This window comes from Mesoplodon bidens (genome assembly GCF_964165515.1).
Source record: "Mesoplodon bidens genome assembly, chromosome: 1".
Lineage (NCBI taxonomy): Eukaryota > Metazoa > Chordata > Mammalia > Artiodactyla > Ziphiidae > Mesoplodon > Mesoplodon bidens.
Window position 1 is genome coordinate 163,465,361 of NC_138176.1, and position 17,646 is coordinate 163,483,006.

Consider the following 17,646-nt stretch of genomic DNA (forward strand, 5'->3'; position numbering starts at 1 on the left):
CACGGGCCCAGCCGCTCTGCGGCACGTGGGATCTTCCCGGACCGGGGCACGAACCCGCGTCCCCTGCATCGGCAGGTGGACTCCCAACCACTGCGCCACCAGGGAAGCACGAGATTCCATTTTTAATGTAAAGTCTCCTTCTCCCCTCCCCTTCCATCTCCCCCCAAGAAGAGAAACTGGCCACCCCAGAGAAGGCCCCCTATTCTCCATGGGCTGTCCCGTGGCTGATGACACCCTGCTCTCCCCGCCACACGCACATATTCCAGGGGATATATTTTGGGGTGCCTGCCAGACCCCACTTCTTTCTCTGGACTTGTCCTCACCCAGTCTCTGTGGAGGGAAGGCTACGACAGCCACATTTGCTTCTGTCCTATGGCCCGAGGCCAGAGCTGAGTAAAGGAGGGGACGGTGGTGGGCCGCTGGGCCCTGAGAATCATATTCACTTCCCCAAAGTTCAGGAGGGGACCACGAAGGGCAGTCGTTTGTGTGCCTGAGGCTGTAAGGACAGTTGTTAGAACCAGAGCCTGGGCAGGGGCTGTAGCAAAGTAACCTATGTAAATTGCAGTCATGGGCAAGAGGAGACCCAAGGTCCCCTTCAAGGGGAGGGGGCAGGGGTGCTGAGAAGTGGGGTGGCCAGAGAGAGGTGGCCAACAGGAAAGTGTCTGTATTAACTTGACAAGGTACCTGTTCCTAAGCCCAGAGAATCCACAAGGGCTCGCCATCTGAGCCGGGCCAGCATCGTGTACCTGCCCCGAGCCACACTGAGCCCGAGTCTCCAGCACCCCATATAGGGCCTGGCGCCGTTCAGGGCCCCCTCCCCAGGACCCAGGACCAGGGCCTGCTGGAGACGGGGTCCACCAGGAGGTGAGGACACTGGGCTCTGAACATTCACCTGAGCCAGGTTCCAGGGCCACTTCCGGGCCCCCTGTGTCAGGGGCTCCTCCATCTTAGCACCCAAAGCACCTGACTGCATGGTTTTTGTTTTGTTTTGTTTTGCAGGGTGATCGGGCAGGGGTGGTGCTGAAAAGCAAAAGCAGAAAACACCCAAACCGCCCCTTAACATTCACAAAATCGCTAGTTGGCCGAACCTTCGTTTTCGTCCATTTATTTAGAAAAAAATTAACATGGGCCAATGAGATACCTCAGTGTTACAACAGAGTATAGAAATGTCTAGCAATAGTCAAATAATTTGATCTTTCAATACAAAAGAACCACATGAACACCTAATATACAGGTTTCATCTGAATACATATTTATTAGATAAATATTAGAGGCTGTCACATTGTCTAACTACATACAGCTTTGCAAGACTAGAAATCACAAGTCGTTTTCTGACCAGTTTAAAGTGTGAAATGATTGCATTGTACAGAGATGTACAGAGACGATGACGGTCGCAGTGGGAGTGACCTCAGGCTGCACGGTGGGTGTGTTCATGTGTGTGTACGTGTGAAATCACCTGCGATCATGATATCGAAAATGATACAAAGTATGAATTTGGTTACAATTTTCTTCTGAAATCCCCGTTTCTTTTCATTATTTCCATAGCACCCTAAAAATACACAGGTGGCAGGACTAGTACACTGAAGCTAAACAGTACATGTAGGTAGCATAAAAACAAAACGGAACCAAAAAAAAACTCCTTTCTACACAGAGTCAGAGTATATTACATGAGTGAGACAGATGCGGAGAGACCTCACAGACGCTAACAGACAGGATCTAGTTTTTCCACGTGAAGATGGAGTTCCAAGCCTTTTGTTTTGTTTTGTTTTGTTCCGGAAAATAAAAACAATACACATTCCGAGGGAAATGAATGCATCTGTTAACATGTCTCTATTTCTCATTTACATATGTACACACGTCCCTTGAGTGGCTGCTGCCCACGTCGCCCTGTCTGGATGGGTCAGGCCGAGGGAGCAGACGTGTAGCTCTCTGGGGGTTCAGGGCTTCCGTTACGGAGAAAGTATTAGAAGTTTCTTAAAAAATAAAAATGGCTACAGGAACATGATACATGGGTAAAGCTTCAAACCAAGAAGATGGGGGTGATTGCTTGTACTTGGGCCTTCCCACCTGCCCGCCAGCGCCCTGTCCATTCTGTGGAGTGGAGACAGAAACATGCCTATGGGCTGGGTGGATGCTTGTCATGGAGAAGTGGCTTTGCTGAGGCATTGTTTTTGCTGAGGTTACTTATGGCTCCAAGTAGTCATCCGAAAGGATCAGGGAAGCATCTCCCCAGAGTTCAGAACCACCCCTGCTTGGGGAGGCTGTCATCACCTGAATGTGTCACCAACTGGGGCTCGCTACAGCCCCGGACGCCTTGATGCCTCCCCACCCGACCTGGCTCCAAAACCGCTCTGGAAGAGTACACGCTCAGAGCGCGGGCTGCAGGCACCACGGTTCTGGAAAGCTCTTTGCTGAACTTGCTGGTGGAGGCTCGCTTGGGAGGGGACCCAGGAAACCTGCCTCAGGTGCCGAGCCCATGGCTTCCTCAGAGATGGCTGAGGCAGGTGCCTGGAGCCTGGGCTGTGGGGAACAGATCGACCCTCTGTGCTAGAAAGCTGTGGATAGGTCAGTGAGCAGAGGGGGGATACCCCGGTAACAACCAGAACAGACCCCAGGCCTGCCTGAGAAAAAGTTGCACGGCAGGAAGTGGGAACTTCTAAGGAAGGCATCCGTAAATCTGTCTGGGGCAGAACACTCCCAGATGGCCTGACACAGCTGGGGCTACTGGCCACTGGGCAGAGACGGCCACATGCTACCTGGCGTCATCTTGTCCCCACCAGCCAACTGGGGATGGCTCCAAACGGCGGGTGGCCTGGTCTTCTAACTCACTGTACAGCCACCCATGCTTAGTCCCTTCTTCTGTACAAATGGCCCTGGTTGATTTTTTGTTTTTGTTTGTTGTTTTTCTTAAAAAAGGGACTCGGTCTTTGTCGTTGAGTCAAGGTATTTTAAAAACACCAGCAAAGGCTATAACCAGGTCATGAAAATGTTGAATATTATCAAAGACAATACTAAAATATTCACAAAGATATTTACAAAAGCAATTCTTAAAATAATTGATTTGTATACGGAACACCACGCTGTTTGAAAAAACCTCTGACAACGGGACAAAGGAAAAGGGGTGGGGACGGGACGATGGCAGCTTTCCTACAGAAAACCTTGTGCCGGGCCGTCTGGTACAGCGACTGGAAGTCAACAGCTGGGGCCAACGTTCCGGTCACATCCAGAGGAGTGCTGGGGGTGTTCCCCCAACCCTCGGAGGCTGAGAACACAGACAGTGGATGGGGGAGCAGGTGAGGGCCTCGGGCAGCAGCAGGGGAGGGGCGTGATGAATTTACAGAGGGGACGCAAGTGACCCAACGGCCCAGCATCACCGGCCATGCGGCTCGGGGAGCACAAGGGAGCCTGGAACAAAACGGACTCACAAGAAGCTATCCGGGAGACTCCGAGAGTGAGCAGTTAGCTGGATGGAGCGAAGCGTGGAGGGAAAACCAGAGGCTGCTTCTGCTGGAGCAGGAGTGTGGGGTGAGCTTTCGAGGCCAGAGGGACATGGAGGGAAGGAGAGGCTGGCAGCCAAGCGCGGGGTCTGAGACAGCCACAGAAATACCACGAGACGCTCGAGGGCACATCCTGGCACAGGCGGCGACAGACTGGGCTGGAGCCGGGGGCAGCTTCGAGCGCAGGGGCAGTCCAGACCAGACAGAGCCGGAGAGAGTGATGCCTGGGGTTCCTGCTGCTGAGCCCCTGCATCCCCTGCCTTTCCACCACTCACCTTGCCGTCTGAGTAGACATAGGGGCACTGGGACAGAGGGAAGTGGGTGTCCCATGTAACAGTCTTGGAGAGGTGGGCGAGGGGGGAGCAGAGGAAGGAAACAGGACGCATGGAGAGAAATGGGTCGCTTGCTGTCCAAGTCCAGTGTTCCTTTCCCCCAGATGACTTCACAGCTTTAAGATGCTGTCATTTAAGAACAGGGGGTGGCTTGGAGCAAAGTTGTAAGTTGGCCATTTCTGTTGGACTCCAAATCCGGCTGGCAGCACTCCCCCCTTCCCCAATTAAGGGCACAATAATTTCAGCTGGATTCTTTCTCTCTCTGGCCCCCCTAAGGCTGGGCCCTGGCCTGAGTCAGAGGTTGTGGAGCCATCCTGGCTCTGAGGAGGCCTTGACTCCCTTTTCCACCGGTCCCCAAGTAGGAATGGCTCACCCTCTCCCAAACACAGACTCTTGTCTTTTCTTTCTCTGCTCTCTGAGCGTGTTTACAGGGTATCCTGGCTTAGAGGTCTGGGGTCAAAGCGATAGCCTTGGCCCCTGAGAGTTCTCTTTCCCAGAGGTTTGTGCTTTTTCTGTGGTGGGTGGTAGTGGTGGTGGGCAGGCCGTTCTCACTGCCACCAACCGCTGCTGCTCCTCCAAGGCTCGGGGCCGCTGGGATACGGGGGCCCCGCCCTCAGGTTCACAGTCACGTGGAGGCGGCTCTGGGCCAGGAAGCAGGGAGGCCGGGTTACAGTTTAGAAACTGGAAGAACCTGGGGGGCACTGGAGGGTCATCTGGAAGCCGCCGTCAGTGTGTGCCCCCTCCCCGGGCCAGCGCCCTGTCTCGAGGGTCATCTTTGGGGCCTGCTCTGGGCGTGGGCTCCAGACCTGCACCGCCTTCACAGTGCGCCCTCCCGCCCCTAGGCTCTGAAGGCCGCAGCAGGGGCGGTCCGAGGGCACTGGCTCCCGGCGGGAAAGTGTGTGGGGCAGATGGGGAAGGAGGCCGCGTGGGGAGGGGTGGCCCCGACGGAGGGGTGGGCTTCAGTTGTTCTCAAAGAGAGACAGGAGGTCATCATTACTATTGCTCGGCAGGTCGGGGGGATCCAGGTACGAGAGGAGCTCATCAGGGTTTGTGAGTTCTGGAAGGAGCTGGAAAAGAAGTACAGAAGCTCAGATGAGGTGTCGGCCGAAGGCCGGGCCGGCCCAGGGCGAGGAAGCGGGGCACCCTTGGGCCTGTTCGCTTGCCCTCTACCTGCCTCTTGGGGTCCTGGTCCAAACAGGGGAAACTAACAGTGCCGGTGGTCCCCAGATGCATCCAGGCCACCATGCTAGTCTGGGGCACACCCGTGCCTATTTCAAGTCTGGAAGGGTGGAGCCCTCAGCCCACCAACTGGGAAGGCTCCTCCATGCACAGTGTTCCTTAGACCCTGCCACAAGGGGCTGGGGGTCACTCATGCCTCCCAGGAGAAGCCATGTGGCTTTGCATGTAAGGCTGGCAGGTCTCTGTGGCTTCCAGCACCCCACACCTCCTCCAAGAGCTCCCGGCTCCTTGCTGAGCCCACGGCTAGCTGGCAGCACTGCTCTTCCCTGTAGACTCCGGCAAGAGGCTACAGACCATCCCTACCCTCTCCTGTGAGGTCCTTGGACTCTTTCGGTCACACAGGGGACCCTCATCAATCTAAAAGCACCGGCCCTGGCCTGGTCTGGGGAGGAGGGTTGGGCAAGAATCCAAGATGGCCCCAAAGCTGAGTGAATCCCATTCATCAGAGACTCTTGCTGGGGCCAAGGGTGACTCTTGCTGGGGCTGGGATGTGAAGGACAGGAGCGACCAAGGAGAGGGCAGCCCTCCTCTCTGGGAATCTAGAGCGTGGGGGCGAGGGGTGGGAGGGGCAAGGGCGGTGTCCCTCGCTGGCAGCCCTGCCCAGCTACCCAGCACCCATCATTCAGTGTCCCCCTTGCCCACCTTCCAGACCATACAGTTCTCAAGGGGGGTGATCCCTGAATCTCAGCTGCCCGCTTCTGCCTCAGTCACACGACGCCCCCCACCCCCGACCCCCAGTGTGACCCGAGGCCGATCCTTCTGTGACCCCACATGGGGGCCTCTCAGAGTGAGCGATGGAGTGAGCAAAAGCACAGGGCATGGACAACACACAGACTAGAAACTGGAGACACACACCAGCGAGACAGACAGAGGGACCTGTCCCTCCAGCCCCTCCCCTGCCTTGGGCCAGAGAGCGGCAGATGCAGCGATGGCAAGCCGATGTCAGGGAACGGGAGGTGGGAAGAAGGGGGGGCGGACCCTCCTGTGCTGCCTCCAGGACCGGCCCAGAGGGACTCTGTGAGGACCTAGGGGAGGTAGGGCAGGGCCGGGTGGCAGGACTGTGGCCAAGGGGACGGGGGCGGGGCCAGCAGGGTGGGGCAAGGGGTGTGGCACCCTCGCTGAGGCTTGCCCACTGTGGGGTTCCCCGGTCCTGGAGCCACAGGGGAGGCAGGTTGGCGGGGCCCACCCTCCGCCCGCCCACCCACTCCTCACCACTGTACCTCTCCTCCACCCCGGGCCTTGGGCCCTCAACACCCGCCCCTGCTCTCGGGCAGTCCCGGCCCCAGGCCAAGACACGTGGTGACCCCAACTTACATCCAGCGAAGGCTCCGGCATGTCGGACGCTCCCTGCGCTCCGGCCTGACCCTCTAAGGCTGAGGAGGGGTTAAAGGTCAGGTCACTGTGTGGATGGTTGCCGGGAGCGGCCTGTGGCGGTTGCCGGGGAGGCTGGGAAGGAGGAGGAGCCCCACTGTGATGTAATGGAGGCCCTGACTGGCTGCTGGGGTGTGGGACGTGCAAACCTTGTTGCATGGAGGGATGGGGCTGGTCAGAACTGCCAGCGTGTGGCATCTGTGGAGGAGGAGAGAGCAGGAAAAAGAAAGGTGAGGTGACGAGGTACAGCGACGAGATGCCTGGAGGAATGAAAACCAAACAAAACCAGGAAAATAACAAAACCCCCAAAACAAAGCCACCCCTCTACAAAGCTGAATGCTTTTTTTTTTCTGCAGAGAAACAAACAAACAAACAAACAAATCCTCCCCCCAAAACCGCCAGTCAGGGAGGCTGAAGCCACGTGGGGCAGGGAGGGAGGCGGCCAGGGGCTCTGAGACTAGCAGAGACACTGAGATCGGGGCCCAGGCCCCTGGGAGCCCCCGTGTCTCCCTAGCCCGGACACCAGCACAATGAACAACAGCAAGGGCAGGATGGAGAAGCGAATGGGCATGTTTCCGGGGAGCAGGGAGGCGGGCGGGAGTGCTGCTGGCGGCGTGGTGCAGGCCCGAGCCGCGGCGGCGGGGAGCAGACACGGACGACAGCATGGGGCAGGCGTGCAGCTCATGGGGGTCTGCGGCTCCACGCGGGCCCTGGCCTGGGGGCGACACGAGGCACGCCGGCTCCGGGGGCAGCGGGGCCTCGGTGTAAGCTCTGCCTGCTGTCCTGGGGTAGGACGGAGCTGTGCCCAAGGTAAAGGAGGCGACCTGGGGCTTCTGAGTCCTGCCAGACCTTCCTGCTGGTCACCCACCTAGGCAGCAACAGGCGTGCTTCTCTCATAGATGACCTAGGTGCCCCCCCTCCCCCTGCGCGTGTACTGAACCATCGGGGCTATGGGTGGGCAGGGGACACGAGTGGGTGAGACTTAAACTTCTCCTGTAGGTCTGTTTGCTGCCTCAAGCCACCCTGCCTTCAGAGTTCAGGTCTTGGAGTGAAAGGCGAAGTCTAAGTCCGGGCCCCCACCCCCGGCATCCTCAACGGTCCCCGGGCCCCCCTCACACTCTGCGAGTGAAGGGAGCTCACTGACTGGCCAGGCCTCTCACTTGGAATGGGCAGCCAGGTGACCAAATGTCTCCTTGGTCAGTACCCTCCTCCCAGCCCTGTCTTCTGGGCCACACAGAAACACTGACACTTCTTTCGTGGGTTTGCAAACGGCAGTGACACCATCCCTGATCTTCTCCAGACACCAGTTCCTCTTCCTGTTTCTCCTAAAAGCTGCTCCCCAAGCCTTGCTGTGGGCTGGCCCCTGCCCACGGTCCAGGTGGCCCTCTGCAGCACAGTGCCCCTCCAGCCCGGGCCTTGAGAACGAGGGATGACCATGTGACATGAAGGCTGCTGACCCTGGGGGAACCACTTGTGGGATGCACACAAAGTAAGAACCAGAAGGGGCGGGAGAGACAGCCCTCACAGCTGTCGGCGAGGCCAGCCTGTGATGCTCCATAGTGACCATTCTGGGAAGTGGGGGGCAGGGAGGGGCTCCACACTCCTGGAGCAGACAGTCCCCAGACAGACAGTCCCCAGATCTGCTGACACAACTAACGCCCTCGGCCCTGACATCTTGCTGGATTATCTCAGAACCTGGAGGGGCAAGTGCTCTCTGGGACCTGCTGACACACCTGTCAACCTCCCACCTGGCACGGGAGAGCCTTGGGTGAGCCAGCACCTGGTTGGAGCCCTCCCACCAGTCCGTGCGCCTGGGAATCCTTCCTGGCCATATGCTCAGCCGGGTCAGGCTGCTCTGGTTGGGCAGATGGGTTGTTGACCTGTGACTGCACCACACCACCTTGCACAGCTGCACCTCTGGGTCCAGTTCCCATCTAACAAAAGCCCAGAAACGGACAAGGACAGTGCATATCTGAAAAGCTTCCTGGGGGGGCTGTGAAGTCAACTCAAGGGCTTAAGTCCCTCTGCGAGGATCCTGGTGGCAGGGCTGACAAGGCAGGAAAATGCCTTGTTGGATGCAGAAAGCACACAGCACCCCCGCTGCCATCTTCCAGTGCTGGGAATTGTGAGGACTCAGAAGGTGCCAGGTCAATGTGGAGCAGGGGTGTGATCTGGGTGATTCCTGGACATGGAAGGCTGACGTCCTGGGGAGCAGGGCTGGGAAGGGGGCCAGGAGAGACGCCCCCAGAAATTGGAAGCCCCATGGGGCAGAAAGTAACTTGTGAAAACATGGCTGAAGGCTGGTGAAAGCAGCTATTTCCCACTTGGCATTCTGGGTTCCTGCAGGAAAGCTGCTGCAGTGCCCCTCATTTAGAGTCCTTCTGGTTAACAGTCACTCCTGCTGAGAATTGGTGGCTCTGGTGCACAGGATAGTCCCTGGCCCAGTGCTGGATGTTCCCCAACTCCATGTCAGCTGTGGGGAACACAGTACAATCCAGAGGCCCCTTCCTTCCAGGCCACATGATGGAGACTGGGAGAGCTTGGAGAGGCACCTTCGGGTGTAGGCCCAACTCCACTGCCAGGCATTGGTGAGACCCCTGGACCCTTCTCTCTGGCTGCTGTGGCCCAGGACCCACTGCCAGGCCCTCAGTGACTGCCCCTCCTGCTAAGATGAGAGACCAGGTTCAGAAAGAATGACTGAGGCCTCAGTCTTCAGCCCTTGGGCCTCGGTTTCCTCGAAACCCCAAGTGTTCTTCCTCCATCCAGGCACTGCCAGAACTTTTGCTCCATTAGCTTGAGGTCTGTGTCTGTCTTGCTTACACCTGGTACAAGGCACAGCCAGGAGACCAGGCTCAGAAAACGTCTGCTAGATCAAGTGCAATCATCCATTGCTGCCTAGATAAGGACTCGGGAGGCGGCCAGGCCTTCCACCACTGCTGTCGGCGCCACAGGAAAGGAAGGCCTCTGGACAGCACGGGCCACCTCACCCGAAGGGGCTTTCCCAGCAATATAGTGTGCATTAACATGTGAAACAGGATGAGAAGTGAATACTCTTGGGATAAGTAGAAATCCTAATGTTTCTTTTTGCAGGAGGAGGTGATACCCTGAAGATTCAGACCCCTGGGGAATAAGTGCCTGGGTCTGGGACTAAATTCTAGATGGCTGGATGAAGCTACAGTAAATCAGCATAACAGTGTGTGTAAGAGGGGGAGAAAGGGGATGGGGCTGTGTGTGTGTGTGTGTGTGCGTGTGTGTGTATAGGATGAGTGCCGGGTGTATGGGGGGGTGTGGGCCTGTATGTAGGGGGTGTGCAGGCATCTGCGTGTGTGCATATGCATGCAATGTGTGTGCAGGTAAGAGCTTGAAGCTTCCCCCATCTGAGAATCTGATGTCCTGGGTGAAATGGCCAAATCCAAGGACACTGATGGGCCATGACCCAGCCTCAGTCAGGCCTCCCATGCCCTCCTGGGTCCCGAGACTCAACTCTCAGTTCTCCCCTTTGCCTGGTAGGGAACTAGGCAAACATCAGAAAGGTCCAGGGGAGCCCTCTGTCTCCGTCAGCCCCACAATGGGGCTGGGGGCATGGGGGAGGTGGAGGGTCAGCGGCGAGGAAGAGGTACTCACAGTCTCCTGCATGGGGTGACTGAGGGGCTTCTCAAGGGCGGCCATGTTGTTGGGCATGTCCGGGGGGTGGGAGAGCTGGGGGGGCCCGTGCATGAAGTCGTTCATGGACGTCCCACCGGGGTTCCCGTGGGGGAAGTCAAAGTTGCCATGGCCCTGGTAGCTGTTGCCTGGGGAGGGAACAAGATGGGGAGGGACGTGACCCAGAGGGAAGACGGCCACCCCAGGGAACTCAGAGTGTAAAGGAAGAACCAAGGCCCATCCTCCTGCGAGGCTAGAGTTGGCTCCTGCAGCCGTAGACCTCAGGGCCATACAGCGGGGCAGCGATGCAGCCTTCTCCTGCGGGCCTTAGCACCCCAGGGCGTGTGCTGGTGTACAGCCACGAGCAGGGCTAGAGTGGGAGGAAAGGGTGGTCGGGCTCCTGCGGCGGGAAACATGGAATGAGGCCCGAGTCTGCACTTTCCACAGGACCTGCTGAGCGAGCCCCCCAGACCTGCTCACCCAGAGGCCCCATGAGGCTGCCCTTCGTCACTGGGACCACAGGCTCAGAGGGGGAGGTTGGAGTCTGCCAAGTCCATAAAGAAAACTGTGCCAGATTCAAGATGACACCCTCCGAGCCAGCTGTCTGGCCTCCCAAGCCGCTGCTTCCTCTACCACGTGGCCGCGGTGAGAGCTCAGAGGATCAGCACACTGGAAAGCTGGGGCGCTCAGCATGCTGTGGGACTCTGGCTAGGTAGGCTAACCTCTCTGGGCCTTTAATCATCCAGGAGCCCCAGGAACCTAAGAGCAGGGGTTCTGCGGGGAGCTGCCATGCCCAGTGTTTGGGGGGGTGCAGGGGGGTACTTTCTGGGAACTGAGGGCAGTGCGGTGCAGCTTGCTCTGGGCAGCAGGAAGTGAGGGGGCAGTGACAGTGACCTTGGTGGCCGAAGGCTGGTGGCTCCAGGCCCCTGGACCCCGTCTCTGGAAGGGTGGGAGAGTTGCAGGGATAGGGACAATACATAGATGTCAGAGGGAAACACGGGAGGGCCAGGAGCTCCAGGAGGAGTGTGGGCTTAGTGCCCCCAGCAAAGCAGGCTCTGAAGCCCCTAAGCTTGGCAGCTGCCAGCCAGGGAGATCCAGGAGTCAGGAGGGAGGCTGGGCAGCGGGGGGTGCGAGAGGCGGGAGGCTGCCTCGCGGGGCAGCTCCTCACTCATGCCTTCCCAGCTGGGTGCCAACCCACAGGGCTGGCTGGATGGAGCGGGGGAGGATGGGGGGCCGCCGTACCCCCAATTTCAGCGACGTGCTATTGTTTTTTGGGGGCGTGTGTTACCTCTGCTTCTTCACACCACACCCTCCCTGCACCTGCCACCATCACCCCAGAAATCCTGGGCCCCTGCTGGGGCTTCTCCCTCCCTCCTTGTCGGTCATCACCCACCTTGGCTGCTGTAGTCGTTGGAGTTGGTGCCCCCGGGAGGGGGTGGGAGTGGATAGGGGGACGGGCCGGGGCCCAGGGCTGCGATCATCTCCATGACGTTGGGCATGATCATCTGGCTGGGACTCATGGTCTTGAACCGCTTGGACGGGATGCCGTCAGGGTCATCCTTAATGTGGAGGTCCGACTTGATGGGCACTGGCCGCCAGCTGCATGTGGGGTCAATGGTGACCTCTTCAAACTCGGAGCTGGGGGGAGCAAGGGGGCAGAGCTGAGGCTCTGGGGTACCAGGCTTTGGACACGAGGGCCTCCAGCTCGGACAGACACTGCAATGTCCTCGTCCAGGCTCCCTCTGCCCCCATTCCCACCACGCTCTGCATAGGACAGAAGTGTGAGGATTTTTATAACTTTTGAAAGATGGGGAGACTGAGACGAGGAAAAGCAAGTGGCTGGGCATGGGGCAGTGGGCCCCAAAGCCTCCACCCGAGATGCGGCCATGTCAACTTCCTGCTCTGGTTGAGCTTGGTCCTTTCTGGAAAGTTCATTTGCCCACAGGTACAGAACTCCTTTAAATTAGCAGAGAGGTGAGGGATGTGGGAAAATGGTCTGCCGGCCAGTGGGGGATAGGGTATCAGGGGTGATCACACACTCACCTCATGCAACCCAGGTCAGCATCCCACCCCCCCACCTCCTCCCCCACCCCCTGCCCTAGTGTGGGGAGGCCCACTTACTGTTGGATGGCATTCAGGATGCCCCACATGTACTGATCTACCTCCAGGCCCTCGAGCAGAGCAGTTTTACTGGAAAAGGAGAAAGGGGGCTTGGCCTTTGCTCCTGGACCCTAGCGGGTGAGGCCACAGCCCACTCCTCCCCACTGTGTCCAAGAGACTCAGGATCTGCCACTGGTTATACTTGGGGGCACCGACAGGAGAGGGCAGCCTTGTGACCACTTGATACAAAGGGACTGTGCACAGCCCCCGTGATCTGAGCCCCTCTGCTGTGCTTGGGTTCTCTCATCCGTGTTTAGGGCAGGTGGAAGTGGCTGGACCCCACAGAGCAGGGCCACAGCTCCTCCTGCAGCCGGGTGACGTAGCTTATGCTGAGGTGGGCATCACTCACTTGCACACAGGACACCTCCAGGTCCCTCTCTCGCAATTCAGCTGCAGGTATGACTCCAAGTCAAAGCACTGCGGAGGCAGGGAGACACAGACAGATGAGAGCAGGGCTCTCAGAAACCTCTTAAATGCAAGTGCCACTGCCTCCGGGGCCCTCGTGAAGACATCCCACCAGGGAGGGAGACAGGTGATGGAGAGACCCAGGGTTGAGAGGGGTGATGACCTTGCTGATTTTCTGCTGTGCTTACAGCTTTCGGGCCACGTGGAATCCCTGCACACCTGTGCCCAGCCCTCCTCATACCATCCCTGTGCCCCAGATGACCTATGGCCTCTGAGAAGCCTTCCTGGTTCCCCTGCAGCCACCTCTCACCGATCCTGCCCCGTGACAGTGCCTCTCCCTGGCCCGGCCCAGGCATGAAGGACACACCCCATCCGGGTCATCAGTGTGCGTCAGACAAATAAAGCGACCAGACCTCTGCTGCCCCCGTTTTCCCGGGGATGGGGGTTAGCGGGGCTGGGAGGCTCCCGACCCACTATGAAGCCCTCGGGGTCAGTTGTGAGAGGGTGGCGCTGAGGTTGAGGCTGGCCTGGCCCCATGGTAGCCCCCACCCAGTGAATCCCACCCACCTGGGCTGCCCGCATTTAGCCACCCAAACTGTGACAGTCACTCATCCCACAGTCACTTCCTGAGTACCTGCTCAGGGCAGGGCCTTGGGACACAGCAGTGAACCAGGCAGAGGCGTCCCTGCTTTCAGGTTCCCTATCAGCCGTAGTGGCCGTATGTGCAGAGTTTCCAGCTGGCATCTGACATCTGCCAGGGCTGGGACTGTCTAAATCCAGTTCTGTAGCCCCCTGGGAACCTAGCTCTGAGCACACAGAGAAGATGCTCAGAGGATAAATGATGGCAGGATTGAGTGAGTGAAATCAGCTCCTGATGGCCATGGCATCCTTCCGGCGTTAGAGACAGGCCCTGCTGCCCACCCTGCCGCCTACTCCTCGCCATCCCAGCCAGACTCCAGGACGCTCTCCCTGGGACTGCTCACCTGGACATGCTTGCAATCGTGGCCTCGAGCAGGCAGCTGGATGCGCCGGAATGTGATGGGGCACTTCAGAGACACCTTGATGGCTGTCTGCTCCACGCCATCTTCCCCATTGAGGGTCGTGTTGCCTGATGAGGCAGCCACGCTGCTGAAATTCCGCTTGACTGTGGGGTGGAGGCACAGGTGGATAAGGAGGGCAGGGCTGTCCTGCACACCCCCCACTCCTTCAAGTGGCTGATACACACTCTGATTCTCCACGCCCCCCAACACAGGGAGGTCTCATGAACAGGTGCAGGGCACCCCCACCTGGGCAAAAGGGAGCTCAGCATGCTGGAGGCCCTGGGCCTCCCAGCACTCTGGAATGACACTCTACACGTGACATGTGTGAAGTGCCCCTGGAGGTGGCTACATCAGTCCCCCAGTCTCTGCAGTTCATGACCTGTCTTCACTAGGAAGGCAGGACTTTCTGCAAAACCTGCAGAAACCCAGTCTGGCACTTCGCTGACTTTCTGGGTCAGTGGGAGAGCCCCACAGGTACTTTTGCACTTAATTCTCCAAATGTGGTAATGGTCTGGCCAGATTCTAGGGCTCAGGACGTGAAAAAGCACATTTGAAGCGGGGAGCAGTGATGTACCTCCCTGCATGGTGCACCCCCCTCCCCCGTCCCGGCCCCCAAGTGTCTGCACCTGGGAGTCAGAGCCAAGTCCCCCCCTCTCGAGTTAGGCCTGGGCTGTTGAGGTGGAATCCACCCCTGTGCTTCTCTCCTGATGAAGAACCCCCTCTTCCAGTTCCTCCCTTCCTTCCAGGTGATCACCTCCTCCAGGAAGCCTGCCTGGACTACCTGCACCATGGCGTCTTGTTTTAATCTGCCCCACGTGCTGTACTCATGGTACTGTGTGTTCATCTGATCACCCCCACAGCCCCAGAGGAGGGGATTGGAGGGCGAGGGGCTAGTGCCAGGGAACACTCAGGGCCCGGTGGTGCCAGGCCCAGGGGACAATGAACGTGGTGGGACTGGGGTCTGGTTCCAGCCCCCGAGCCCCCACTCACTTTTCGTGATACAGTGCTCTGCGGGCAGGAGCCGCTTCTTGAGGAGGCCTTGCAGCACGGAGCGCACGGAGGGCCGGTGGACCAGCTGCAGCACGAAGAGGTGGGACTGCCGAGAAAGAGCAGAGGCTCGGTCCCTGCCGCACGGCCCCCACGCCTGCCACCTGGGCCTCCGCAGGCCTAGGCCGCCCCCTTCACCCCAGAGGCTAAACGCAGGAAAAGGCCCCACGTCCATGGTGATGCCCCGTTAGGAGAGGGTCCCCTGGGACCTGAGAGAGAGCCCTTGAGGCCCAGGATGTGTCCTGCGACCTGCGAGCTGGGGACCCAGACCGGGGTCACTACCCGTGGGCAACTGCTGCTATGCCAACAAGGCTGACTCTGATGCTGATATACCCTTGGGATGTGGTTATGGGACACAAGGCATCAAGATCCGGGCCAAACTCACTTCCTAGCCTTGGCCCTCCTGCTCCTCGCCCCGCTGTTCCCCATCATGCCTCCTCCACCCTTCCTGCCAGAGGATGTTGTCCTGTCTTCACTCCTCCAGGAAGCCTTCCAGGACTGCACCCCCCAACAGGCCCCCGCAGGCTCCTCACTCTGAGAGCATCCCCAGTCCTGTGACTCTTATCCCCAGGTGATCGTGGCACTCCGACCCTCATAAGGGCAGGATCAGAGCTCTTCCTTCTCCTCCAGGGAGGCCAGCAGAGCAGGGCAGGTACTCTGCAAATCCCCGGGCAAGCCCTGAGTGTCAGGCCCTGATCCTGGGGGATAGGAGTGTGGCTCAGACGTGGTCCCAGATCAGTGAGTCACAGGTCAGGGAACACACATACACAGTTCTGAGACAGCATGGTTGGGTGACAAAGGGAAGGAGTTAACTCCAGACTTGGTGGAGCTGGTTCTCAGGGGAAGAAGTGATTAGAATATTAAAATTTCTTGCAAATGAGGCACAAACGGAACCTAGCTTTGAGGGGCACACAGAACTTCCTCAGTGGAATAAGGTGGTGGGCACGGGGGATGGTGTCTGGGAGGAGGATCTACATGAGCAAAGGGAGGTGAGTGTGTAGACCAGATGGAGGCTGTGGTAGGAGAAAAGGCCAGGCCTCGGACGAGAGCACGGCGGCTTGAATTTCACCCCACGGCCCTGGGGGGGACTGTGGCACATTTCTGGGGTACTCCTGAAAGATCACTCCTGGAGAAGGGGGATGGAGACCCATGACGCAGCTGAGGCCCAGAGGAGGCTGAGGATCTCGGGCCCACCCGCACACTCACGCAGCAGCAGGCGGTGACGGTGATCTGGATGGTGTTGCGGCCCGGCTGGCACACGTGCTTGAGGTGCAGGGGCTTGTGGGATGTCTTGTTGTCGCCGCGCTCGATGGTGAGGGGCGTGGCATTCACGCTAACCTGCACCGAGGCTGGCCAGTTGGTGTTCATCTGCCGGTCCTCGTGGTGGTAGCACTTGAACTGCAGCTCCAGGTCAGACCTGGGGGCGGGGTGAGACTCAGGGTGGCTCTGCGAGGGGGCTGCCCATGGCCTCCATGACCCCTCCCTCACCAGAGCCCCCCACCGAGTCACTCAGCACCCCGTTCTCAGCCACGAAGGCTCCCCCGGCCGCCTCGAGCTCTCCTCCTCTCTCACCCTGGACGTTCGCCCTGCCCAGGCCTCCCATCAAAACCCATCCCAACAACCCAAATTCCCCCCAAGACTCCCATATACTGTTCAACCACAGCCCCACAGCTCTGGCCACAATCTTCCTCAGTCCCCTGCATGGAAGTGCGCCTCCTGTTCCCCCACGACAGAGACAGACGGACAGACGCTAACTCAACAAGGCCAACTGGAAGGCTGATTATGCCCTGAGCTCCTGTGGGAGAAGCACCCCAGGCCAGGGGCTGCCTGGTTCAGTTCCCGCTCCCCTACCCCTGCGGTGGGCCCCAAGGACACGGTACCGAAGGAGTCCCCACAAAGCCAGCAGGGCCAGTGAGCAGGGCCAGTGAGCAGGGCCAGTGGCCGAGCCACAGACTGTCTCGCAGGCGACGGTACTCACGGCTAAGGAGCAGTGGGTGAGCAGGGCCCCTGCATGGGGGTCCCTCTACCCTTTTGCCTGAGTGCACTCCCGTGCCCTCCTGCCCACCCCAGCTGCCTCTGGCCTGCTCAAGGCAACGGGCCAGCTGTGCACGCACAGTGGTGTGTGTGCACGCGCCCAGCTCAGACACATCTCGTGCCCTCAGGGTGCTCACTGGGCAGCTGAGGCCTTTGGTCACTGACACAGCGAGGCAGTGTGAGTCCTGCCCGAGGAGGAGGAACCGAGGGCGGAGACACCAATGCGTACTGGTGTCTGAGAGACCCGGGCCCGAGTCCCAGCTGTGCCCCTTGCTAGCTGCGAGGACTCATCCAAGCTAATCACTTCTCTGGCCTCAGTTTCCTGTCAACGGGGCAAGCAATGCCCACTCATAAGATCAAAAGACATCAGGTATAGGAGGCTCAGAACACAGAGCCTGTCCCAGCAGGGGGCCTCCAGACCCCTCACTCCAGTGCCCACTGTTTGATCAGCAGCCCCGCCCGGTGGCCAGCTGCTCGCCATCTGCAGGAAGGACCCGGCCCTGTTCCCGCTCCTCTCTCTATATTCCTGGCTCTGACCACATGAGCCACGCTCGGGGCCAACTCGGGGGCCCTGCTGGAACATCCTCCTCAGCCTGAGCTAGCCACGTTTTCCTCTGGGAATCTGTTCTTGACCACTGTCTCATCAGGACTGGGGTGAGTGACAGCAGGGCCCCACCCTCAGGCCACCAAGCCAAGGCAGATTCGTCTGTCTCCCGGCACCCGGCACCCGCAGGTTCGCTTGGACACCCCCAGGGCTTTGCACACGGCACGGCCCAGTCAACAATGCTCAACAGGTGACGGTGTCAAGCAGATGCTGTTACCACGTGTCTCAGGCGATGCCAGGGCCCAGGAATGTCAGCACCGGGGCCACCTCCACCC

At 59.0% G+C, this 17,646-nt stretch overlaps 1 protein-coding gene across 3 annotated transcripts in view; it reads right to left on the reverse strand.

Moving 5' to 3' along the window:
- Positions 1-1,089: 1,089 nt before the first annotated feature.
- Positions 1,090-17,646, reverse strand: part of ZMIZ1 (zinc finger MIZ-type containing 1) — a 234,402-nt gene continuing 217,845 nt past the window's right edge. For 2 of the 3 annotated variants that reach the window (XM_081237854.1, XM_081237853.1), the window contains exons 17-25: positions 15,940-16,150; positions 14,677-14,782; positions 13,630-13,790; positions 12,591-12,658; positions 12,203-12,271; positions 11,475-11,719; positions 10,064-10,230; positions 6,383-6,637; positions 1,090-4,896 (exon numbers count right to left, since the gene is read on the reverse strand). In XM_081237854.1, coding sequence (XP_081093980.1) covers positions 4,789-4,896; positions 6,383-6,637; positions 10,064-10,230; positions 11,475-11,719; positions 12,203-12,271; positions 12,591-12,658; positions 13,630-13,790; positions 14,677-14,782; positions 15,940-16,150 — 1,390 coding nt within the window. In that variant the 3' untranslated portion in view covers positions 1,090-4,788. The remainder of the gene's footprint in view (positions 4,897-6,382; positions 6,638-10,063; positions 10,231-11,474; positions 11,720-12,202; positions 12,272-12,590; positions 12,659-13,629; positions 13,791-14,676; positions 14,783-15,939; positions 16,151-17,646) is intronic. The other variant, XM_081237855.1, reaches the window with a different exon arrangement.